At 58.5% G+C, this 24,902-nt stretch overlaps 1 protein-coding gene across 1 annotated transcript in view; it reads left to right on the top strand.

Moving 5' to 3' along the window:
- The window catches only part of RASGRF1 (Ras protein specific guanine nucleotide releasing factor 1), a 68,338-nt gene that overhangs the window by 19,556 nt on the left and 23,880 nt on the right, over positions 1-24,902 (top strand). The window contains exons 2-11 of the mRNA XM_059714495.1: positions 1,481-1,587; positions 2,730-2,877; positions 9,925-10,017; positions 11,735-11,988; positions 16,945-17,024; positions 17,802-17,995; positions 18,906-19,015; positions 20,299-20,417; positions 20,872-21,032; positions 22,849-22,912. Coding sequence (XP_059570478.1) covers positions 1,481-1,587; positions 2,730-2,877; positions 9,925-10,017; positions 11,735-11,988; positions 16,945-17,024; positions 17,802-17,995; positions 18,906-19,015; positions 20,299-20,417; positions 20,872-21,032; positions 22,849-22,912 — 1,330 coding nt within the window. The remainder of the gene's footprint in view (positions 1-1,480; positions 1,588-2,729; positions 2,878-9,924; positions 10,018-11,734; positions 11,989-16,944; positions 17,025-17,801; positions 17,996-18,905; positions 19,016-20,298; positions 20,418-20,871; positions 21,033-22,848; positions 22,913-24,902) is intronic.

Here is a 24,902-nt window from a genome sequence, read left to right on the forward strand (position 1 = left end):
GAGTGCACGGCGCCGGTGCTCCCCACGGCATGCCCCCGGGAGCAGCAAGCAGGGGTGGCGAGGAGGAGCCTGCTCCGTGCACCCCCAGACCCCTGGGCGAGGAGGCTGTGCTGATCCCACCTGGCTGCATTCAGGTGGGCTGCAAGCCCCTCCGCTCCGGCAAAGCTTTGTCTCGGCAGTCGCCCCTTCCCTCGGGCGGCCGGCGCGGGGCTCGTACAAGGAGACGGGAGAAGTCGGGCAGACGGCGGGGGTCCGGGAGGATGCTGTGAGCAGGCTGGGGGCAATCAGGGATGCGGGTCCCGGCAAAGACGCTCGGGGCTGCCTGAGTGCACTTGGCCTCCAAAGACGCCCCTAGCCCGGTGCCCGACTCCCAGTGCAGGTGGCTGGCTCGTCCTCCTCCTCGCCGCTCGGGCCTGAGTTTGCTGCAGAAATACAAGCCGCCAGCAGTCACTCCAGGCCGCCGGTGCCAGCTTGCTTGGCTGGGAAGAGCACCGAGACGGGCCAGTAACACTGGAAGTGATGGGGGTGACTTTCCATCACCCCCAGAAACTCCCCCGGCCTCGCACCCCTGGAGAGACTCGCCAAGAAACCCGTGCCTTTGGCCTGCTCGCTGCAAGCCCCAAACCGCAGCGCGGCATCGCCTGTCTCCGGCTCGGTCGTTCCCGCGCGCCGGCCCCGAGCCCCGAGCACCCGGCCACCTGGGGTCCTTGGAAATGTCCGCGCCACCGCGAGCAAGGAAACTGCAAGCTGTTCGTTTTGCCACGGTCTCATTAATTCAGGTCTCTGGCTCAACTTTACAACAGAGGAGAAGATAATGGCAGCACGAGCTCGTTCTAATAGGTCACTTATTAGTTCAGTTCTTGGGCGTAGTATCCAGCGTTATAGTATATTACCTGTTTCCTAGGAGACCGCGGGAAAGCTCAGGAACAGCAAACGCGAGTGCCTGTGCGGCTTGCCACTGCAATCACAATTAACACAAATACTGTAAATGTCAAGGGAAGCTAAATATAGTTCACGCACCGAGCCTTATTATGCTGTTGTCCGTTGGAGCCTCCTCTTCTGCATACCGCAGGCATATGGAGTCGGGCTGCGCTGAATGTCAAAGCAAAGTCAAGGCACCGGGGCTTCGGTTTCAGCCAGGCGGCGGCATGTCATGGGGGCGTCCGTGGCACTCGGACACATGTGGGGTGGCGGGTGCATGCCTGGGCCCTATGCCGGGGCAAGGGCTGTGGGGCACGGACCTGGTTTCTCACCTCTCGTGGCCCCGAATCCCTTTGGGGAGCGTTAGCTCAGCAGCCGCACGCCCCCTCCTGCCGGTCCTGCTTCTCCCAAGCATTTTGCAGGCGGTTTTCCACCAAGACAAGCCCCAGGCCTCCCACTCCGAAATGCCCCAGGGTGGATTTTCCACCCCGCTTCCTGAGCCGAGCGCGCTCCCCCTCCCAGCCCACGTCATAACCCCGTCTCGCCTTTATCTTCCCAGCATTATTTCACCGTGAACTTCAACCATGAGAATCAGAAAACCCTGGAGCTGCGGACGGAGGATGCCAAGGACTGCGACGAATGGGTGGCAGCAATAACTCATGCCAGGTAGCGCCTTCCGAAATGGCACGGCACGGCAGCCCCACCCCGCCCCATGGGTCGTGGCGCGGGGGCCAAATGGTCGCAGCTGGGCAAGCCACGCTGGGCTGAGATGGGGCTCAATCCTGCAGGAGGCTGAGCACTGCCAGCTCCCCCTGAGGTCCGTGGGGGCTGGTGGGGCACAGTACCCACCAACCCCAAGAAGTAGGAAGCATTCAATGCCAACCGGGCTGCCAAGGCCACGGTCCTGTTGGCTGCGCTCCCCGCGAGCTTGTCCACGGGGAACGGCCGGTTGCATTGGGTCTGTGGGAATTGCCAGCTCGCTCCGACCTGCCGGAGAGGCTCGGTCGTGACCGTTGCAGATGAACGGCCACCACCAGTTTGTTCTGGATTAAAGAAAACCCATGAGTGAGTCGGGAGAAGGGGCTGCAAGGCTCAGAGAGAATAGCCAAACCCACGTCTTCCTGCCTTGCAAAGAGACGGGCAGCTCGTTTACCGCGCCGCCGGGGGAAGCGTTCCCGGCGCTTGCCGGGAGCAACCCCGAGATGTGCATCCGCGGCGGGGAGGAGCGGTGTTTGCAGGGAGCTAGATAGATGGAGCCCTTCACCCGGGCAGGAGTCGGCGCCTGCACGCCTGGGTCACGGCTGGCACCGGGGGCGTCCCAGTCAAACTTGCCCTGACTTTGTAAGAACCCTCCTAGCATCCCTTTTCTGGTCTTTTCCAGAAATATTCCCCCCCCAGTCCCAGTTCAGACTCTGAATCCTGCCCTTAACGGGTCGGTTCTGCCTCAGCGTCTTCGCCGCTAGTCCAAAAACGGCGTTTGGGGGCGCTGCCTGGGACCAGGGCCGAGCGGAGGCAGGCAGCCGTGCCAGGGTGGCCCTCGTCCCCTGTCTGGCCGAGTCCCGCCGGGCGCTGCGTGCTCACCGGGAGCGTGCATGAGCTGCAGTGCTGCTCCAGCGTGGCTTTGCAGGCAGGGTGGTTGCGGCCTGGGGCGTCGTGGCCGGGCATCCCGGCCCGTGCCCGGGAGCTGGCTGGGGTTTGCACGAGGAGGCGCGAGGTCGGAGGCGAGGGAGCAGCAGGGACCGCAGCTGGAGCGGGGGGAGGAGGCCGGGAGGGGAGGCCGGGTTTTAATGGCTGTGTCTATATGACAGTTATAGGAATCTTGCTACAGAGCATGAAGCTTTAATGCAGAAGTACCTCCATTTGCTTCAGATTGTGGAAACGGAGAAAACTGTTGCCAAGCAACTTAGACAACAGATTGAAGACGGGGAAATCGAAATCGAGCGCCTGAAATCCGAGGTAACGAGCCCGCGCCCCGACCGCCCCGACCGCGCAGGGTCGCTTCAGCCCCGCGGGTGCCCGGGGGACACGATCCTCTCGCTCCCGCTCGCGTGAAGGCAGGATGCCACGGAGCCCCCCCGGCCCTGGGTCAGGCTTTACGCCCGTGCGGCTGGGTGCAACCCTGCTCTTCCTGCTCGGGCGCCCGCGCGGGAAGGGTGAGACGCTGCTCCTCCCTCCGTTATAGAGATCTGCCACTGCTCACGTGGCCACGCGAGCGGGCACCGAAGCCACGGCTGGTGCATCGCGGACCAAACAGCACGTGGGGTCTCGGTCTCCTTTCTCCCGCCGCCCGAGTGCTGCTCAACCTTTCGGCCCTGCCAGGCGGAGGAAAGGTGTGGGCTGGTGCGTGGGCCGGATTGGGCCCGGCACGTCCTGCCCCCATCCTGCACTCCCAGGCTGGGTCCGACGTGGCCTCGGCTGGTCCCCACGTGCTAGGGTCAGGCCCGCGACCCCATGCCGCTGGGTCAGGCCTGCCACTGCTGCCCCCAGCCTGGCCAGGATCAGGACTAATCCTGATCTAGACTGATTTTTTTTTTTGTCACAGTGTTTTAAGTGTTTTAAAGTCTCTTTCCCTATAGATTCAATATTTACTTGAGTGCAAGAGGAGGTTTTTTTCCAGGTGAAAGTAAAGCTGAGCGGCTGGTGGGCGGCGGGTGAAGGGAGGCTGAGAAAGGAGTGAAGAAGCCGGAGAGAGAAAACGAGGAGGGAAGAGCCTGGAAGTGGGACAGGGAGGGAGCCTCGTTAGTGAACGCAGACCGCGATCGCTCTGGGAACCTCAGTGCATTCAGGACAATTAATGCAAACGAGCGCTTTAACTGAACTAGAAGCTTTGCTACAAATTAGCCGCTGGGTTTAAAGAGAGAGCCATGCCAGAAACCCTTCTCTTGGGGCGGCGGCGCCCTGACGGCAGGATGGAGGTGACTTCAGGCATCGTCTCGGTGTTCGGTAATCGTTAAGTAAGGGGGTCTCAGCAGCAATAAAGGGGGTTTTCAGACCTCCTTGGCTGGGACGATGTAGCTGGGGCCGGTCCTGCTTGGAGCAGGGGCTTGCACTAGACGTGACGCCTGAGCTCCCTTCCACCCTCGTGAGTCTGTGATAGAGCAGGATGTCAAAGATGCAGCCCATGCGCTGGATCCAGCCCATCATCGGGCCCCTGGTGCTGCCTGGGGGCAGGAGGGGCAGATCCAGGACCCACGCCTCGCCTGAGACCTGCCCTGGCCAGTGCGGCACATGCCATGTGCCGGGTCGGTCCGGACCACACGTGGGGGCTGGGGGGAGAGTCGCGGGTCTGATCTGGTCTGTGGGCCAGCCCCACACTGCTCATCCATCCAGATGAACTTGGCCCCCCTGTTATAGGGAGTAAAACAGGCAAAAGACCAAGATGGAAAATGATGCTAAAAGGGGAAAAACCACAGCAAGAACAGAGACCAAATCCCAAACGTGCTCCGTGCATTTATTGAGTTACTGAGTTGTGCCCTGCCTTCCTTCCTAGAAAAGGTCGGCGCGACTAGCAAGGAGAGGCGCGTGCTGTCCTTCCTTTATCCGCCTGCCTTGTGAAACGTCTAAGCGCGCGGGCGGGTTTCATCTGGCCGGGACGTGCGACTCCAGCGGCCGTCACGCCAGGAGCTAAGAGGGTGTCGAGGAGATTGGTGCTTCCTGCGTCACGGTCCAGGGCTGCTTTTCGTAGCTTTTTAAGGCCGTGGCTCCGGCGGCAGGCAGCATGCCTCCCCCCTCTGTGCAAAGGTGTGCGGAGGTGGGCATGCACGCGAAGGTGGGCTTGCACGCGGAGGTGGGCTTGCACGCGAGGTACCTGAAGAGGAGCGGGGAGCTGGTCGCTGGCCTGCTGCTGCGTGGACGAGAAGTCAAAACCTGAGAAATTCTCACGAACCGATGATCTGCGGTCGGGGGGATCGTGCTTTTGCTTGTTGATGCTTCAGTCTCAGAATGGTTTCAGCTGATTTACTGTGGTTTTAAAACCTCTTTCAGCATAGGGAGAACACCCTATTTACTAGGACCAGAGTGGAGGGCTTTTTCCCCTTATTTAACACGGGCGGGTGGAAAACCCCTCGTCTTGGATTTGAGTAGAAGTGGGGAGAAGTGGGGCCAATTGCCTCCCACCCCCCACCCACTGCTGCCTGCCCTGGTGCAGCTGTGGAGGGGGCGAATGTAAAGCACCCCTCAATACATGAACTACAGACATGAAAAATGATAACAAATATAGATGCTTTCCATGTCTAGCATCTAATGATAGGGGGTCGTCTTAAATTCAGGGTCGTCTTGGACTCGAGTGAGGATGGGAACGTTTCTCAGCAGAAGCAGGTTGTGCAAATGAGCTCAGAGCAGGAAGGGGCCCTTTCCCACCCGTGCGGGAAGTTTCCATGAACTGGCATTTCCCGACGAGAAGACATTTAATGGAAGATTCCCAGTCCGCTCCAGTCACGACGGGCCTGGCTGTAGGCGTTCGCTGCTCTAGGAGCAGGGGGTTGGCCCAGACCCTCCTTGCCAGGGATCCCCATTTTTACCTCTGACATTTGGTAAGTCTGGGCTGGACGAACGGACTGTGTGGTAGATAGAAAAGTGGCTGGAGCATCGGGCTCAGAGAGTAGTGCCCAATGGCTCGATGTCTAGTTGGCAGCCGGTATCAAGTGGCATGTCCCAGGGGTCGGTCCTGGGGCCGGTTTTGTTCAATGTCTTCATCAGCGACCTGGAAGACGGGATGCAACGCACCCTCAGCAAGTCTGCCCATGACACCGTGCTAGGGGGAGCAGTAGAGATGCGGAGGATAACAGGGCTAGGATTCGGTGTGACCTCGACAAATTGGGCCAAAAGAAATCTCCTGCGGTTCAACAAGGACAAGTGCAAAGTCCTGCGCTGAGGAGGGAGCAATCCCCTGCACCGGGGCAGGCTGGGGGTGATGGGCTGGGCAGCAGCTCTGCAGAGGAGGACCTGGGGGGACAGGGGACACTAAGATGGATATGATCCAGCAGTGTGCCCTTGTTGCCAAGAAGGTGAATAGCATCCTGGGCTGCATCGGTAGGAGGTCAAGGGCAGCGGTGCTTCCCCTCTGTTCAGCACCGGGGAGGCCACATCTGGAGTCCTGTGTCCAGCTGTGGGCCCCCACCACAGAAAGGATGTGGACACGTTGGAGAATTGGCAATGAAGATGGCTGTGGGGCTGAGGAACAGGACTGGTGAGGAGAGGCTGGGAGAACTGGGCTGATTGAGTCTGCCGAAGCGAAGACCGAGGGGATTGAATAGCAGCCTTCACCTCCCTGCAGGGGGGCTGCAAAGAGGATGGAGCTGGGCTGGTCTCAGCGGGGGCAGATACAGGACAAGGAGCAATGGGCTCAAGCTGCAGCAAGGCAAGTTGAGGTTGGAGATTAGGAAAAACTTTCTCACCAGGAGGGTAGTAAAGCACTGGAACAGGCTCCCCAGAGAGGTGGTGGACTCTCCATCCTTGGAGGTGTTTAAGGCCTGGCTGGACAAAGCCTTGGCTGGGATGCTGTACTTGGGGCTGGTCCTGCTCGGAGCAAGGGTTGGACTAGATGTGACCTCCTGAGGTCCCCTCCAGCCCTCGCCGTCTATGAGTCTGTGATTCTCTGATTTGAACAGTGACCGATCGCAGAGACCTCCGCGCGCCCGTGCACCAGCACCCCCGTGAACAGGGATCCCTCTGCAGCCTCCGTTCCCATCAGTCCAAGCCCAAGCCACCCTGGACAACAGGTCCAGGAGCTGCCCCCCAAGCTGAGCAGGCCGCATCCTGACCTTGTCCTGAAGCACAGAAGCGGTGCATTTGCCCCCATAGGTGAACAAAGGTACCGCTACTCGTGAGCAGCCGGCGCCCCGGGCTCTGCAGGGCTGGCCAGGAGCGTGCACGCCCCACGCAGGGCCGGCTGGGTGGACATCGCAGAGGAAGCTCATCTCTGAAGGGCCGAGGGGAACAGTTTGGATTTGGAAGCTCCTGCCAGGCAGCACGTGGGTGAGCGCCGCGCAGCCTGCTCTGCCAAGCTGCCCGTCTTCGGGCCGTTGCTGACCAGCCGCGGCAGCCCGGCGCGTCTCTGGGTGTGCATTAGGAATGGGGACAAGCAGAGGCAGACCCAAGTGTCTCATTGTAGCCTCCCTGGCTCCGGGGGTGAGCTCCACGTGCAGGGGCGTGCATCCAACAGCCGGGCAGGGACCTCGGGGTAGGGCTCCTCACAACACGCACGTGCGGGTGCACGCACATGGGTCCATCATGCAGGATCCCCGAAATCCACAGGGATCGGGGCCGGTCTCCTGAACCTGCACCGGCTCCGCGTCCAGGAGAGCGCACGGCCCGCACGGCGAAAGGGAATGAAGTGCAGAGGCGCCCCGGCACGCTGTGAACGTACCCCCGGCCCAGCTGTCTGGGAAGCAGGTTTCGGGGCCTAGAGTCTCCCCTTCCTCCCACCCGTGTGCGTCGAATTTCAAAAAGCTGGGAGGACACGTGGCACCAAGTGGCCCGTTGACATTGAGCCATCGCATCTGCGGGGAGGAAGGGCTGCTCTGACCCTCTTACATCGCGGGGTCAAACTTTCCATGCCTTGGGATTAGGGCATCTGTGCTAGCTGCTGGCATCGAGGGGAAGATGGGAGTCGCACGCACACCTTGACTTCAACCCAAGGATTATGGGTTAAAATGCATAATCGATCCTTTAAAAGCTGGCAAAGTGCTAGCGGTAATTAGCACCTCGCTGAGCTGGCCTGCATGGGATTGCACCTTGTGTTGTTTTCTCCTCCGCGGCCTTTTGAAGTGCAGATCCCATCATCAGCTGCTACTTTCATGTGCAAATTTTGCTCACCTGATTTAAAAAAAAAGACACCCCCCCTCCCCCATCCAGCCCTCTGCTGCGCTGAATATTTATCCATCAGAGACTTTAAACCTCCCGCCCCAGCGCCGAGAAGAAGCCGTTTCCAGCCAGGAGCCGATTGGGAATCCAAAACAACTCCATGTGGTTTTTAACGTGCTGTTTGATACAGCCCGGTCGTTAATGAATCACGTCGTCCTGCAGCTGGCCCCGGGACAAGCACAGGTTGAGAATGAAGGTCACGCTCCTGGGCTTTCCTGAGCAAAACCAGCCGGGACGGTGGCGCTTGCCCGGCCTGCCCTTGGCGCGGCAGAGCGTTAACGAGCGAAAGGTGGCATCAGGCGGGTCTGGTCTTTGCTCCGCATCGGAGGCTCCTTGGCAGCCGCGTGCCCGCACCCGTCTGCAGAGGCTGGGTGGCGTTCAGGAGGAAACGTTCAAACGTGGCGGTGGCGTTTGGTCTGCGTTCGGGAGCGGGGAGCTCAGTTTTAAGTTCTCCGGGGGAAAGAAAAGCCCCATTCTTGATTGAGCTGTGAACGGTGAAGCACCGGTGTCTCCGGGAATGGGGTTCGACGGCGGGGAGCTCTTTCCTGTTCGAGAGGCACCGGGTGGGGATGGATTTTGTCTGCAGATGGGACCGGGCTGCGTAGTTTCGGTGCTGAAGAGCTGTCGGGGGTCTCCGCGTAGTCTTTCCTTTCCTTTCCTTTCCTTTCGGGCAGGACCGTCAGGTCACCCGAGCTGGACCCGCATGGGGGCAGGTCGGGCAGTTGTCCCAACTCACTTTGGAGTTGGCAGCCTCTCGTCTCGGCGCCCTGAGCTCGCGCGCAGGGCCTTTTGCTCCCAAAATCGATGACGATCTTATTGGTAAAGAGTTCGCCGAGATGTTTGGATGTCGGAACAAAACCTGCCCACATTGTTGGAACAAACTGCTTTGTCTGATAATTAGGTCTGCCTGTCGAGTTCACGAAAAGTTTTGAGATTTCAACTTTATTCCGAGTGAGGGCAGGAAAAGGTGGGGGGATCTCAGAGGTCTTCATAGGAGAGCGAACTTGGACTTCAATCCCCGTCCTCGTGCTCCGACACCTCCTCTCCCTCCCTGTGTCGCGAGCCCAGACAACCCAGCTTGTCTTCATTCCCCCCTAGCCAACGTGTTCTCAAATCCCAGATGTTCAAAACCCTCCTTGGGAAAAGCGCTAATAAAAACGGGCTTTTTCCCAAACTGGAAAGTGTTGTGAACACTCCTGATTTAGATTTTAATTTGCGATTGTTTTGCAACAACGTGAAAAATATAAAGCATTTTCAGCTGTATTTTCTCATGACTGCATGGACGGTCGCCCCTGCCTTTTCTCTCCCCTTGCTGCCCCCTTTTCTGTGCCAAAAAGGAAGAGGGCAGGAAATATGTTGAATCAAAACCCAGCCGGCTCAATACCAGTTTTCATGACAAACCGTGCCTATGCGAAAGCTTGCCCCTTTTTGCAAGTGGCCAAATGAAAGTAGCGGGATTTTTCCGCGGCTTTCCCCACCCTTCCTCCAGCACGAGGCTTTCTCGGGGCCATGTCTCCTTACCCGAGCCTATCTGCAGAGAGCGGCGGTAGTCACCTGTGTCAGCTTGAAGGTGGAAGGCAGGGTAGAGACCAAGTAAATCAGAGGTGCATTAAGCACCGGCACTTCATCCGAGTCTACGTAGGGACGCGCCGTGGCACCCGATGAAGCGGGCGCTTGCTTACGAAAGCTTGGGCATCTCTGGTGTATAGTTAGTCCGGGAGGTGCAGGTCTCCCCCGCCTTCTGCATGCATCTGGCAGCGTTGAAAGTGCAGAATTGTTAATCCCTGTTTCCCATCTGTTCGATACCGCCGCCGACGTGTGTCCAGCCAACTTTCCAAACACGCTGTAGGAGGGAAAACTGTTTCGTGTTCATGGTTGCAGTGCTTTTCATACGCTTCCTTAGTGCTTCCTCCATAGCAACAGACCCAGACGTTGTTCTCAGCTCAAGTGGGAGTCGGGACGGGGTCTGAGCCTCGTGCTGGAGCACAGGCGGGCTCTCGAGGCACGCACCTACGGCAAAATCCCGTCCCTGGGATCGGCACAACCTGCAGAGGGGACAGAGCTGGCTCGCGGCTCTGAGATGCCTTGCTGACCACGTCCTGTCTCGCAGGCTCAGCTTGTTTCCACGTGTGTTTGCAGATCGCCTCCTTGCTCAAAGACAACGAGCGCATCCAGTCCATTCAGACCAGCGCGCCCAACGACGACGACAGCGATATCAAGAAAATTAAAAAGGTCGGTCCTCCCCATCCTTAAATTACATGCCCTTATTAAAGCCAGGTATATAGTCAAGCCTGAGTGCTTTCCCCAGGGGCTAACTCCCTTCAGAGGCACAACATGAGGATTTCCTGGGAATTTATTTATTATTTAATTTATGCCCTCCTGGGAAGGAGGCATGTTCCTTGCTGCTTGCCAGTGCGGGGCATCGCAACCTTGGTTGACTCGAGGCACCTTTCGCTAGCCTGGAAACACCCCTCGGGAAAAGCCAGCTCTTAGTTTGCATTCGTTTTTTGACTCGGGAAGAACAACAGAGTCCTTCTCCCGCTGGAAAGAAATCCGGCAGGCCGCACCAGGCTGGAGTGGTTTTTAACACAATGAATCCTACTTGAAATCTCGGGGGTTTCTTGCAAATCATGATAGCACTGTTGGGTGTGTACACCTTGTGTGGCACCCCTGCGAGGCTATCTAGGCACCCCTGGGTGCTGGGGCACCCTGGTTGAGAATCACCGTGCGGGTGTTGAACGGGGAGGGCTGCTTGAGCTGCCTGAGCTTGATGAACTCCTGCAGGGAGGTGTGCACAGCTGCCTTGGAAATCATTCCTGCATCAGGCACCACTTCTGCGCTTGGCAAGGGCACGGCACGAGGCTGGCCATGCCAGCTCAGCTGCAAATTAGCCACTTCCGCCCTGATCCAGCACAGGTGAAGCCCCGGCCTTACCTGTGCAGGATTAGGACGTGATGTCTTGTAGTTGTCAGGCCAACTGTGTCGTTATGCTAAGGGGTTAGGCAGTGGGCTTGTATGGGATGCTTTGGACAGAGCTGATTCTGCCTTGCGCGGGGCATTGGACACGATGACTTCTCAAGGTCCCTGCTACAGATTCATAGCAAATGAGGGACTTCAGGAGTCACATCTGATCCAACCCCCTGCCCAAGCAGGACCAGCCCCTGGCTGGGAAGATGTGCAGACAGACACTGCAGAAACCAGCAAAGCAACCTTGCGAGCATGAGCTGTTCTTCGCAGAGAGAAAGGAGTCCCCGTCGGCGTGTAGTGGCCCGCTCTCGTGCTCCCAGCAGCAGCATTGCAGGCGGGTCTCTCGGGGTGGCTACGGCACATGCAGCATCCTTGCCATCGCCTCTCGGGGCAGGTCCCCTGCCTGGAGACCTGGTGCCGAAGCTTTGCCACGCACGTGGCAAGCTCCCGCTGCTTCTCGAGGGGTAGATCGCGGTGCGTTTGTGTGTATGGCGGTGTGAGGGGGTGGGTGCATGGATCTATGTATAGCCAGGGCTGAGTACAGATTTAGATGCGATATAGATAGCACTCATCATACACACAAGATGCGAAAGCTTTTCATGCAGCCGAGGTACTTGTGCCTCGTGTGTACTATGTTACGTGCGTGCATCCTTGCACGGACACCTCCCGGGTCACCCGTCCAGCGGTGAATGGAGAGGCAGGTTTAGGCACTAGGCAGGCTGGGTTTTCCCACGTCCTCGTGGTCCTGCTAACAACAAAGGCTGCTCTGCTGTGCCTCTGCAAGGGCCAGGTCAAGAATGAACGCCGCCTCCTTTCATCCGCGAGGGAGACCGGCATTCATCTTTGTCAAAGAAGAAATTAGGATGTTGCTGGCTGTAAGAACAGGCCTTGAAATGAGCTGCTAATTGAGGAGCTTTGGGGTCCTTGCGCCTGCCCAGGTCATTATGCCGGCCCCCTAACGAGCTCGTTCATGTGTTCACAGGTCCAGAGCTTCCTGCGCGGCTGGTTGTGCAGGAGGAAGTGGAAGACGATCATCCAGGACTACATCCGCTCGCCGCACGCCGACAGCATGAGGAAGAGGAACCAGGTGGTGTTCAGCATGCTGGAGGCCGAGGCCGAGTACGTCCAGCAGCTGCACATCCTCGTCAACAACTTCCTGCGCCCGCTCCGCATGGCGGCCAGCTCCAAGAAGCCGCCCATCACGCACGACGACGTCAGCAGCATCTTCCTGAACAGGTGAGCGCCGTCCCGGGACGATGCGGGCGTGATGCGCGTGGGATGGCTTGTAGCTCTGTCCTGCCCTGCTCCGTAGGGCTGAGCCCCCTCCCCGTCCCGGAAGACACGAGCGCTGCAGCTGCGGGGATGTCTTGCATATGCCGTGTCCGGAGAGTGTCCGGACGGAGAGGCTCGCGGGCAGAGGATGGGGGATGCTCTCTCTCATGGGTTGCAGGGAGCAGCAGAGTCCGAGGAAAGCTGTGCCCAGATCCCAGCGTGTCTCCTGCCTCCCTCCCTCCCCGGTCCTTGCGTTCTGCCCAAAAGAGAGGAGGATGCCCCTGCGTATTTCCTAGCCCATTTTATTTATGTAAATCCTCCGTGGGCTTGTGCGGGGGGCATCCAAGCGATGAGCCGGCTGCCTTGGACTCGCACGGCGACTGGGTGCCTGTGCCAGCGCTCCCCGCAGGTCTCCTCCTTTTCGGGCAGCTCTGGCTCTTCTACCAACCTGGCCGGGGCTCCAGGGACACTTCCTATCTGGCCACATCCCGGCCTTGCCTGCAGTGAGGACAGGCCTCTGGCTTCCAGTGGGGAGAGCATTAACCCTGCCTGCCCCCGCAGCAAATCCACAAGCGCCCAGGGGCCAGGGAGCAACAACATGGGGAAATGTCATACAATCATAGAAAATGACCTCGGGAGTCACACCTGGTCCAACCCCTGCTCACGGCAGGACCAGCCCCAGCTACGTCATCCCAGACAAGGCTTTGTCTAGCCGGGGCTTAAAAACCTCCAAGGAAGGAACTTCCCCCACCTCTCTAGGGAGCCTGTCCCTGTGCTTCACCACCCTCCTAGTGAGAGTTTTTCCTAATGTCCAACCTCAACCTCCCTTGCTGCAGCTTGAGCCCACTGCTCCTTGTCCTGTATCTGCCCCCACTGAGACCAGCCCAGCTCCGTCCTCATTGCAGCCCCCTGCAGGGAGCTGAAGGCTGCTAGTCAATCCCCCTCAGTCTTCTCTTCTGCAGTCTAAATCAACCCATTTCCCTCAGCCTCTCCTGACCAGTCATGTCCCCCAGTCCATGAACCATTTTCCTTTCTGTAGCTGCGGGGGGGGGGCAAAACTGGACACAGGACTCCAGATGTGGCCTCCCCAGTGCTGAATATAGGGGAAGAATCACTGCCCTCCATCTGCTGGCACCGCTCCTACCCGGGGTTTGACAAGAGAGCGGAGCTGCTGCCTCCATGACTCCAGCTGAGGACACGAAGCCTGGGGCAGCTGAAGCAGTGCCCGGCGTGTCACCCCAGACGGCCAGGCACGAGAGCTGTGGGTAGGAGTGATGCTTCTCCATGCCAGAGGCCTGCACAGGGGACCCCTCCAAGAGGACGCCCCAGGGCACGTTGCTCCCCCAGGCTGCTGGGGTGCAGGAAGGCACTGCTTCCAGTCCCACCCCGTGAGGGTTCCTGGTGGACTCCGTCGCCTATCTGTCCGTGGGAGTAGCATCAAGTAGTATTGTCCAGATGTGCTCAGTGTGGCCTCAACTCTCTGCTCCCGTGTCAGGCTCCCATGGGATGCTCTCCTAGCACTGCTGGACCCCAGCATGACATGTGGTCCGTCGCTGCCACTGAAGCACCTCACCGCTCTGCTGATTCTGGCAGGGTGCCGCGGGGCGTGTTGTACCCTCCCCAGCTCTGAAAGCACGGAGCATGGTGTTCTCTGTGGGACACACCTCCTAGTATGTTGGAAACCAGTGAAACATAGCCTATTTCTGCTGCTGTGGTCCAGGAAGACTAGAAGGGCAGAGATGGGACCTGAACTGCAGAAGAGCAGCCTGGACCTCCAGACCTGCTTGGACCTGGTGCGTGGGTTTGGCCCATTATTGATGCAGGCAGCAGCGGCAGCTTGGTCCTCAACCTCTGAATGTCTCAGATGCTGAGACACATCACACCTCGAGCTTTGCTTTGGGCCACCTTTCCCTCCGGACGTCCTCTGTGCTGGATAAGGTGTGGCAGGCAAGGGATCAAGGGAGGGTTTCAGTTGCGCCTGAGTCAGGCAGGGGGTCACCCCTGTGGCCACAAGCTTGCTACGCCAAAGAAAAACTGAAATGGAGGGTGAAGAAAAGAGGAGAGTGTGTTTTGGGGTCTCCTCAAAGGAGCTGTAACACATGCTTAGTCTTGGCATCTGTTGTTGTGCACCTGCTGTGGTGTGTGCATGGAGGGGAGCACATGTCACTGCTTCCCCCGTGTGAAGGGAGGACCTGAGCTGGTGGGGCCTGATGTCCATAGGCGCTGCTGTGCAGGCTGACATCCGCTGGCCCCTGGCATGTTCCTACCGATCTCAGTTCTTTTACCAGCTTCAAAACCAGTGGTGAGCATAGAGGGGTGGGAAGTCATTGCCCCTAGGCCGTGCCTAGCCCAAATCTGAAGGGCCTGCCACACATGCAGATTAAACCTGGATAGAAACCAGCTATCAAGTCGTTGCACATTTTCAAGCACTAACTGCGTGTGTCTACACATACTTTTACATGCGCCTAAACTTAATGCACGTTTCCCTAATGCGTATTAAGGCGATTTAGATGCACATCTACACATGTACACACTGAGGCATATTAACATGGTGTGCGGACCGACTTGGGACTAAAGTTGGTTAGGAACAAAAACTTGGAACTAAAGTTAGGAATTTGGGATGAAAGTTAGTTAGGCACAAAAGCTTGGGATTAAAGTTGTTCTCAAGTTGGTTGACATACACTGAGTTAATGTGCTTTTGCGCATCTACTTGTGCATTAAGGCATTTTAGCTATGAGCACCTTAATTCAATACCTGCTTTTGCAGATATCAAATTTAGGCACGTATAGTTTAAAATCGCCATTTTTAAGGCGCTTTAAGGGTGTGCATGTGCCTTTAATGCACCTTAAAAATGAATAATGTGCCTTAAATTGTCATGTGTAGACATATCTGATTGGCTTTTTGTAGCTGGATGGCCATTTTTTATGGCCCTATCATTACTTTGCACACGTGGCCAATCTTATTTTGCACATGTAAATGTATTGCACGCTTAACCAGATAGCTGCACAATGTATGTAAGGTGTGGCAGGGGCCTGAGTTCTGTGTAAAGGCTTTGCTGAACCCTCGGTCCATCTGACCCAGCTGGCTCCTGCTTGGTGCGTGGCCCATGTGGCCATCTGTTCCCAGAAAATGGGTAGGAAAATACCCCGAGAGAAGCCCCCATGCATCCTGCCTAGCCGTGGGGTGGGGGGCTCAGGTGGATGGAAACTGTGTGCGATACTGGGGGTGACTGAAATAATCAGAGAGGTCCCAAGCACTCTGGGAAAAATAGGTCAGAGCAGGCAGCAGCCGGGCCTGGCATGGGGGTGGCGACGGTCATTTATCAGAGGCTGCAAATTAAATGGAGACTGTACCTCGTTGTCAAGAAAGGAGATGAACGACGTGGCCTGGGAGGAGACATCAGTCTCCTGGGCGAGGTGGAGGAGGAAGCCAGTGCGATGCCACCAGCATCCTGCCCACAGCCAGGGGATGAGAAGTGTCCAGGCTCGGGAGTCCAGCCCTGGCCTTGCTGGCCACAGGACGGAGGCTCCTTGGGTCTGCCTGGTCTGACCCCACTCTGCAGGTGTCGGGGACAGCAGGAGGTGGGGAGACACTCGCTCCACTGCTCACGGCCGAGCTGGGGCCCCGGTGCCATCAGCTGCAGGGACGTACAGACCTCACCAAGTCTGGTGCCGCAGGTGGCAAGGTACCAGTGAAGCTAACGCTGGATCTCACGGCCAGGCACCAAGGCCCGGGTTAGTCAAGGACAGTTGGGTCTGCTTTGCCAAGAACCACTCAAAACCGGCTGCTGTGGGATTATCCCAGGGAAGCAATGGGGAGAAATGAGGGGTTTGCAGGGCTGGACAGGGACAGAAGGCATCTGGGATGCCGAGCTGCCCTCTGGCCCCTGTTGCAGCAAACCTGAGGCTGGGAGCAGCAACAAGGTGGTCCAGAAATGGGTCCTTTCCAAGGGAGTTCCTCCGGACCCCTGCCCGTTGCAAAGGGAGATGCATTCCCTGCAAGCCTTGCCATTGGTGCTGCATGCTGGGTCTCTGCATTGGGGGTGGGGACAGATTGGAGTCCCTGGGGGGTTCCCTGCCTGCACCCTTCACCAAGCCCTGCTGCACTGGTCTGAGCTGGGACAGGGTGGGGGCACCGGGGAGGAGCATTGCCTGGAACCACTGCTCCACATACCCGCACAGGAGGACTAGCGCCCCAGGGCACCAGCTTCTCCTTACTGCTGTAGTAGCTCTGTGTCATCCTGGCCCTAACCCTGGGGGGGAGAGGCGGGTCCTGGAGCAGCTACACTGGCCCCACCAGTTGCCGAATTCACCTGTGTGGCACCAGATCTCTGAACATCTGACTGTGATAAACCGCTAGTGGCTGAAGTGGGGTGCGACAGGTCGTGAAGGATCTCCTAAAGCTGTGGGATGTCCTCTTTTCCTTCCCCCTGTCAGGAAACCCCCTTATGTTGCCTACTGCTGGCGAGTGGGGAGGTTTGTTTGCATGGGGAGGTGGATTTCCCTGGGTTTCTGGGCGGGGGCTCAAGCCAAACTAAACCCCTGAGATGGAGCTCATTACTGCCTCGTTAGGTCCCGTGCCCAGCCGGAGGGTGACAGTGGGGTTGAGCAGGGTGGCATGTGGCATCTTCAACCTCGTCTTCCTAGAACCGCAGGCCTGCAAGGGCTTGTAGGGTTGCCCTGCTCCTTCCCGTGCCAAAGAGGATGCCTCGGTAGCGCTCGGTCCTGCTCCTCAGATGGTGACCCTGGCAGCCCGTCTGTCTCACTGGCCGGTGGCTTGAGCTGCTTTGTCCCTTGAGCTGGTCCCCTGGCCATGCCGGGAGGTGTTCCCTTCCACCCCCTCCCTGCGTGCCAGCTGCCCCCTCCCCAGCGCGATGAGCAGGGCTTGACCCAGCCTCTTGACTCTGGGTTTCTTTTCCAGTGAAACCATCATGTTCCTGCACCAGATCTTCTACCAAGGCCTGAAAGCGAGGATCTCCAGCTGGCCGACGCTCGTGCTGGGTGAGTCCCTGTGGGGCCTTATTGCATTTATCCCCCGCTCTCTCGCCGAGGCCCTTCCTCCCAAGGCATTCAATGGCTGTTCTCTCCAGCCGTGTAGATGCCAGGCACCTCTCTGTGGCACGTGGCTGCTGGCTGCTGTGCAAGGCACCGGCCTGTTTTGTTCCCAAAGGCAGGAGACCCTCAGGGGAACGTGGAACGAAGTGGTTCTGCGCTCTGATGGCCGGGCTCGGGGTTTTGCAAGCCAGTGACATGGAGGGGCAAGCTCCCCGGGGCTGCTCTTTTGTCCACAGAAAAGCCTTTGGCTACTAAAGAGCATTGACTGGCTCCCGGCCCTTTTGCACGTGCTTCCCTGGTGCATGCCGCAGCCGCGTCGCATCGCGAGGGAGAGCTCTGCTTTCTCTTAACCAAAAAAGGAAAACACAGAGGAAGCCCAGGCCCTTTGCTTCTCGGTGCTGCTTGTTTCCCCCTGCCCCAGGCTTGTGGAAGCCGCAGGATCCTGCTTTCAGGGAGGGAGGGCTGTTTGGTGCCAGCGGGGAGCTCGCCGGTGCCTCATGGGGTCTCAGCCGGCTCTGGGGAGCATGACTGCAAGAGTGGGGCTCTTTGCAAATGCCTGCAGTGCTCAGGTTGGCCTGGCAGAGACGTGCCTGGTTGGGCAGAGCCCTGGCTATCCAACCCCAAACCACCCAGGGTTGGAGCCAGCGCAGGTCTCAGGGCCCGCCTGGCCAGGAGTAGAAGAGCGGTGCGTGGCACTGCCCTGACGGCCCGTCCCCACCGCAGCCGACCTGTTCGACATCCTGCTGCCCATGCTGAACATCTACCAGGAGTTTGTGCGCAACCACCAGTACAGCCTGCAGATCCTGGCGCACTGCAAGCAGAACCGCGACTTCGACAAGCTGCTCAAGCACTACGAGGCCAAGCCCGACTGCGAGGAGCGCACGCTCGAGACCTTCCTCACCTACCCCATGTTCCAGGTGCGTGGTGCTCGCCTCGCACCCCTGCAGACCCGGGCAGGGCTTGCCTTCCCCTGCGCGAGCGCCCGGTGCCCTCAGCTCCCCGAGACGCTGGGGCTGGAAGCTGCCACCCAGCCACCAGCCAGTGGGCAGAGCTGCATGCTACCCCATGCCAGGGTCCTGCTGCCTTCTCCCTGTAGGGCCCAGATGGGCTGTTGGGGGTCCTAAGGCCTCATCCAGACATCCAGAGCCGTGGCTCTCCCGGGAGAATCCCCAAGCGTACAGATGTTCAGGCTTTTTTTTCTCCTGGAATAAAAATGGCCGCTCCAGGAGAAAAATAACCTGAGTTAAATCACTCCCAGGAGAATTTCTTACGGGAGAACGACATGGCAAGGGGAGCTCCCTGGGCATGCAAAGCCTTGAGCCAAGGCAGCAAAGTCCCTTTAGCTGCAAAAGCGCTGAAGCCCCAAACCAGGGTTTGGCAGGGGCATGTCGCCTCCCTCCCCCCTCCCAGCCGGTGGGTGGTGGGCAAGACCCCAACAGGGAGCCTGGTGCCTCCTGCTCTCAGAGGCCAGAAGAGGACAAGGACCCTCCACGCCAGCACCTGAGTCAGGGCCAAGGGCAGGTGTCGTTCACCAGTTACGCACTGGTGCTTTGCCCTGTGTGCCAGGGGCTGGAGGCCTGGCCGGGCTGTGATTGCTCCTGGCTAGGGGGGCAGTACCAGGCGGTGCATGGTGCAGGACTCTGGGGCGCATCTGGGGCAGAGGCAGCTCTGTGGGGCATGGTGCAGGCTGGAGGGTTTAGCACGGGCAGCTCCAAGGAGCTGTGCAAAGTGCCCAGAGCTGCTGGTGTCTGCCTGACCCAGCCCGGGGTACCCCGGACCCCTCCTGCCCACGCCTCTCATCTCCCTCATGCCTTGGTTTCTGCTCAGATCCCCAGATACATCCTGACGCTGCACGAGCTGCTGGCGCACACGCCTCACGAGCACGTGGAGAGGAACAGCCTGGACTACGCCAAGTCCAAGCTGGAGGAGCTTTCCAGGTCAGAACAGCTCACGTGCGGGTCTCGGGTCTCTTCCTCAGAGAAGAGGAAGGGGTCGGGAGTCCTCCAGCGCTGGGCAGCTCTTGCTCTGCTGACGGCCGGAGAGCACGGAGAGCCTGCGCACCGCGGTGGGACAGTGCGGGCGCGCTGCGGTGCAAGTCCGGGAAAGCTAAGGAGCGTCAGAGCAGGTGATGTCCAGAGCAGCACCGGCCCCTGGCCCTCTAGGCGATGGCTGCAATTGCACGCGGGGTGCATCGCTGCTGGCCGTCTAACTGTGGCTCTGCCGGGGGACCGGTGCTGCCAGGCGCCCTCTGTCCTGGAGTGCCGTCTGTGCTAGCCAGAGCACAGGGAAGGGAGGAGGGGGTCCGAGACCTTGGGCTCGCACTACCCTCCGCACACCCTGGCTTGCTCTAGCCTGGGAAAGTCTCTTCTGCAGGCGAAATCAGCCCAGCTCCCTCCTCCTCTCCTCACCAGTCCTGTCCCCCAGCCCCACAACCGTTTTCGTTGCTCTCTGCTGGACTCTCTCCAATGTGTCCACATCCTTTCTATAGTGGGGGGCCACAGCTGGACACAGGACTCCACATGTGGCCTCCCCAGTGCCCAATAAAGGGGGAAAATCAGCTCCCCCATCCTGCCCTGTCCCCTGCCCTGCACCTTGCTCTGAACCAAAGCAGTCTCCAAAGGAGTTCGCTTCATACCTGGTCTGGTGGAAACCTCTGGGCGCTTCAGATGCTGGGCTCCCAAAGCCACTCTGAATTCCTGGGTCCCCGGGAAGGCTTTGTGCAGAGTTCGACCTCCTTCTCTGCAGCGTCTGTGGCCTCGAGGCCTCGGACCAGGGTCCCCGTGACAGTCACGAGCAATGGTGCGGCGACTGGAGTGGGGCTGAGACCTTCCAGCATCTCAGAAGTGCAAGGGCCGAGTCTGAATCCCTCCTCCTTTCCCCTCCCAGTGCCACCACGTAGCTCACGGCAGCCTGGAGGGATGCTGTGGACAGTGGAGGGGCTGGAGCTCCTGGGTCTGATCCCAGCCCCGTGCCTGGGAGCCCCTGCCCTGGAGAAAGTGATCTTAGATAGGTCGCCGCAGAGCAAGCCCAGGCCAAGTGTCGTGTGCTCCAGGGCACATGTCAGGCTGTGGGGTGGGCTGCTATCCCGTGGCTTTCCTTCATCTGAACTGTACCGCATGCAGCTGCCGGAGATGTGAACGGCAACCCTGCCCCGGTCTCAGGCAGGGAAGTGGAAGTGGAAGTCGCCCCCAGTCTCCCACGCTCTCTTCCCCTGCTCCAGGATCATGCACGACGAGGTGAGCGAGACGGAAAACATCCGGAAGAACCTGGCGATCGAGAGGATGATTATCGAAGGGTGCGAGATTCTCCTGGACACCAGCCAGACCTTTGTCAGACAAGGTACGGCCTCCGACTTCGTCCCCCTCAATCTCCTCCCGTGCACGTTGGGCGGGACCCTGCCTTTCCCAGACCCGGTAGGTGGGCTCTGGGCTCCCAGGGGTCCCCCCCGAGCCCCCCCCTCCGTCCCCCGCTGCTTCTCCCCACCACCCCTTGCTCTGTGCAGGCAGCAGCTGTCTGCAGTGGGACCCAGGGCATCCTAACAAGGACCCCTTGGCTGCATCCCTGCCCAAGCAAAGGAGGGAGGTGGGAGAAACCCGCACCAACCATTAGCACGGCAGTGCGGGACTCGCCTCGCCCACCATCACCTCCTTGGCAAGGTGCCGGGTCGAGGAGTGGTACCTGAGGGGAAGGGGCACTGCCACGGCCTGCCTGACACGCGTGGCACGTGACCGAGTCAGCTCCCCGGGTGGGATGAGGCGCCACGGGCTAGTCACGGGTCCTGTCCCCTCTGCAGGCTCCCTCATCCAAGTGCCGATGTCGGAGAAGGGCAAGATCACGCGGGGGCGGCTGGGCTCCCTGTCCCTAAGGAAGGAGGGCGAGAGGCAGTGCTTCCTCTTCTCCAAGCACCTGATCATCTGCACCAGGGGCTCGGGCGGAAAACTGCATCTGACCAAGGTGCGTCCTCCCACCCACGCCCCGGCTGCCCTGGACCACAGGGCTTGGGGGGCTCCCCTGGCGCTGCCCTGCTGCAAGCTACGGTGTAGGGGACAGCCCAGCGGTGGGCTCGGCCGTGGTGGAGTGGGTGGGCCGGGGAGCTTTCGAGCCCGTTGCTCCTTGTGCCTGCATCTGGTTTGTGCGGGGAGGGTTCCCGCTAGGTCTGGAAGACCGGCAAGCAGCTGTGAGCCTGGGCTGGGGCTGAGATTTCGGTCCACAGACCTGTAGCTCCAGCAAGCCCCAAACCAGAGGTGGGAAGAGGCCCACGTGGGACGTTGGTGGAAGGACGGCAGGTTTCCAGTGAACCCCCGAAGCCACGTCCCGGTCAGCTGGCAGTCTCCGACCGAGAGCAAAGGCCACGTGGACTCGGCACACGGGATGTCCTGTGGGCACGGGATCTGCCATGCCTTGCTAGTCCAGCAGCAGACTTTTCGTCTCAGTGGCCAAATGGAAAAATTGGGGGAAAAACCCCCTCCATTCGGCGAGATGAAAACCACAGGGAACTGCTTTGTGTCAACAGAAACATTGGGTTCAACCCAAAACAACACCCTGGCTTTCATCTCGGAGTTATTGAAGCCTTCTTATAGCCCCTTTTCCTTCTTTATCCCAGGTCCATTTCTGAACAAAAATGCTCTTTCGAACCCAGAAGGGTTCCCACGTGTCCCAAATGTTGCATGTGGATATTTCCAATGTGCAGACACGTTTGGATGTGTCCAGACACGGTGCCCCAGCATTTTTGCAGCGAAACGTTTCATTCTGAAGAAGCTGGAAATACTTTTAACTCTTTGTAATTATTCTTTTTTTTGGCTAAAGTGAATCACTGAATTTGGTCCAACTACCAATTTGCTGCGTGCTGGTAGAGCCAGAGGCCAGGCCCCCGAGGGAAAGGGTTACCTCTTGAAAGTCCCCAAACCAGCCATCGGTTTAGCCAACACTGAAAATAATTGCCCGGCTCTCTTGCTGATATCTGGAGTTTGTGAGGCCCCCGGGTTCCCTGACATAACTGGAGATTTTCTCCATGTATTTAAATGCAAGACTCAAGCCGAGTTCAACATCTTTCGTGCGATGCCCAGTCGCTGACGAGCTGAAATGAGTCACGCGCTAAGACGAGAAATTGCAAAAGAAGTTACCTACGGTTTGCTGCAATAATATTGACAATCTATTCAGTGGGAAACGTTAATTAGAGCCTAAATTTGTACATAACACCTCCGATCCCTTCCCCAGCCTCTCACTTTTGTCTGTGGATGTTTTGCAGTTAATTGAGCGCGAATCTTAGAGAAATTGTTCATTACTGGCATGAAATTACTGGTGTGAAAGAATGACAGTCCGTGGCAAAGAGGGGTTGATCGCGGCGACAGAATTTGGGGGAATTCAATTTGCCGCTCGTCTTCAATCTTTTATAAACAACTTGCTTGATCAGCTGTACGGGGAAAATGGCAATTTCCTCATGTCTCATTATGCATTTTCTACCCGTCAAAACTCGAAACGCGTCATCGGTGGGACGGGTGGCGATTTCTTAATAGGGTCTCAATAGGATCTTTGCTTTTCAGTAGAGAAGGAAGGCCCTTGTAGACTCTTAAACACATGCACGATTACTCGCCCGGGATCTCGCTGTTTCTATCTGGGTCAAAGTGGCTAATATAGCAAAAGGACGAGGAGCCCATCCATCTCCCTCCTGCTGAGCCCCGAGGGGTTTCAGCAGAGAGAACGGAGGCGCGTGTGCGCCTGTGCCCATTTCTCACATCTCCCTCGGGTGCCTGTTGCTTCTCTCTTTCAGAACGGCGTGATCTCGCTCATCGACTGCACCTTGGTCGAGGAGCAAGAGAGCACAGATGAGGAAAGTAGGTATTAACCCCCCCATGGGCGGATCTAGGGTTTGGAAAAGGGGGGTGCAGATGGTGCGGCACATCATTGCCTGCAGCACAACACGTTTTCTCCAGTTAAAGAGAAACGAGAAGCTTTGCTGTTATGATAGAGGGCCAGTGCTATGTTATTTGGGTTAAGATCAAAGCAGAAGCCAGCTACGGCTATTGGAACGTGCACGAGAATATACGTAAAGTTTAAAGAAACACAGCACGCCAGGCAAAAACTAGGCAAAGGATATTGCGTTGTTCATCCTGCCGTCAGTATAGTTAAATCGACGTCTCGTTCAGATTCACAAAACAAAATCTAGCCTCCTTGAGTGCCTAGACAGGGCCTCCAAAACTGCACTGCCAGTCGTTTCTGCACCTGAGTGACTCTGGCCATACCTCTCGGGTAGAGCTGAGAACAGCCGGCAGGGCTGTGAGATAAGAGAGAGACAGGGCCAGGAGCGGCTGAGAGACCGCAGCCTTGCAGAAGAAAAGATAGCTTCAATAGTGGAACATCAAGGCCATTAAAATGTGAGAGGGTCGTTAACACCTGTGGAGTGAAGAGAGATTAGCAGGAATCAGAGAGCTGATAATGAGCCATGAAGTCACTGCCTGAATAGAAATGCCGCAGCCTCTCCCAGGCAGTTGGGTTTGGAGTTTGGGTGGAGCAGGAAGCCAAGCGGGGCGCAACTGCACCATGCACCCCCAGATCCACCCCGTCCCTCTCCTGCCCCATTCCCTTGGCAACCACTGCTACCAGCCGTTCCTTTTGGCGGTGCCACCCCCTCGGGCCTGCTGTCTGTGGTGGGACTTTGCTCTCCACTCTCCTGACGGGAAGCCAGCGGAGGTGGCCTGTTGGGCTGCAGATAGCGAAGCCGTTTGGGCGTTTGCAGTGGAACCGGTGCATTGGACGTGGGCCGAGCTCGGGCTGACGTCTCCGCACGGAGGGTCTGGAGAAGCCCCCTGAGGACCTGTCCCCCTGGGCAGCAAGCCATGAGTGCCTGCAGGAGAAGGAGGTTGCACGCGGGCCCGGTGCCTGGCGGGTGTCTCTGATGGCCGGTTCTCGCTGCCCAAAGCCAGAGCAAGGCTGGGCATAGAGGGGAAGGGCTCCTGCCCTGCTCCCTGGCTCTCGGTTCCCACCTCTCTCGTGGGGGTCCGAGCCCCGGTGGCTTTTGACGACTCAGGGCAGGTCCTGAGAGCTTTGCAGGAGCACTCTGCAGTGAATCCCTGGGCCTGGACTGCGAAGGGCAGAAGAGCTGGCGGAGCGGAGTCAAGCTGTGCGTGGCCTTTTGCACGCCATGCTTTGCCTGCGGGAATCATCGGGGATGTTATTCAGCAGGACCAAAGCAGCTGGGCAAATGCCACCTTCCCCGGGCAGCCGTCGCATGTGCTGCAACGAGGCTGCTCTCATGGCAGCTGCGTTGTGAAGGCTGCTCTTTTTCATCCCCGTTAAAAATTGCCCTCTGGAAACAACGGTTCTGGGGCCAAATCCTGCCCTCCCTGCCCTTCTCCTTGATGTCCTGAAAGCTCACACCAGCCAGCAAGCCCCGTTTCTCCTCCAGAGAGACTCTGGGTTCAGCCCGGCTGCACGTAGAGCCCGGCTTTGCCCTGCCAGTAAATAGCCACGTGGACTGGAAATGCAGGGCAGCTGCCCGGGGGTAGGTGGGACACCTCAGCATTGTACAGAGCCCGGGAGAGCACCCTGAGCACCGACTCGGGCACGGGGGACCCGAACGGGCATCCCGGCACACACAACCCTTTGTGCCCTCGCTGCCAAACCAGACACAAATGCAAATGGGGTTTCTCCTAGTCCTGCCATGTTGCTCTGCAGCGTAAAATCCTCCAGGCTCGCTGTGCTGCCCATGTCACAGCCGTGACGGTCTGCACAAACCCAAGTTTGCTAGGGGCCGGCGGCACCTCTTGGCCAGCTGCCCGATGAGCTTTGGGGCCGGAGATGTCCTCTTTCGGGGCTAGGAAGGGA

This window comes from Alligator mississippiensis, chromosome 11, assembly GCF_030867095.1.
Source record: "Alligator mississippiensis isolate rAllMis1 chromosome 11, rAllMis1, whole genome shotgun sequence".
Taxonomy (NCBI): Eukaryota; Metazoa; Chordata; order Crocodylia; family Alligatoridae; genus Alligator; species Alligator mississippiensis.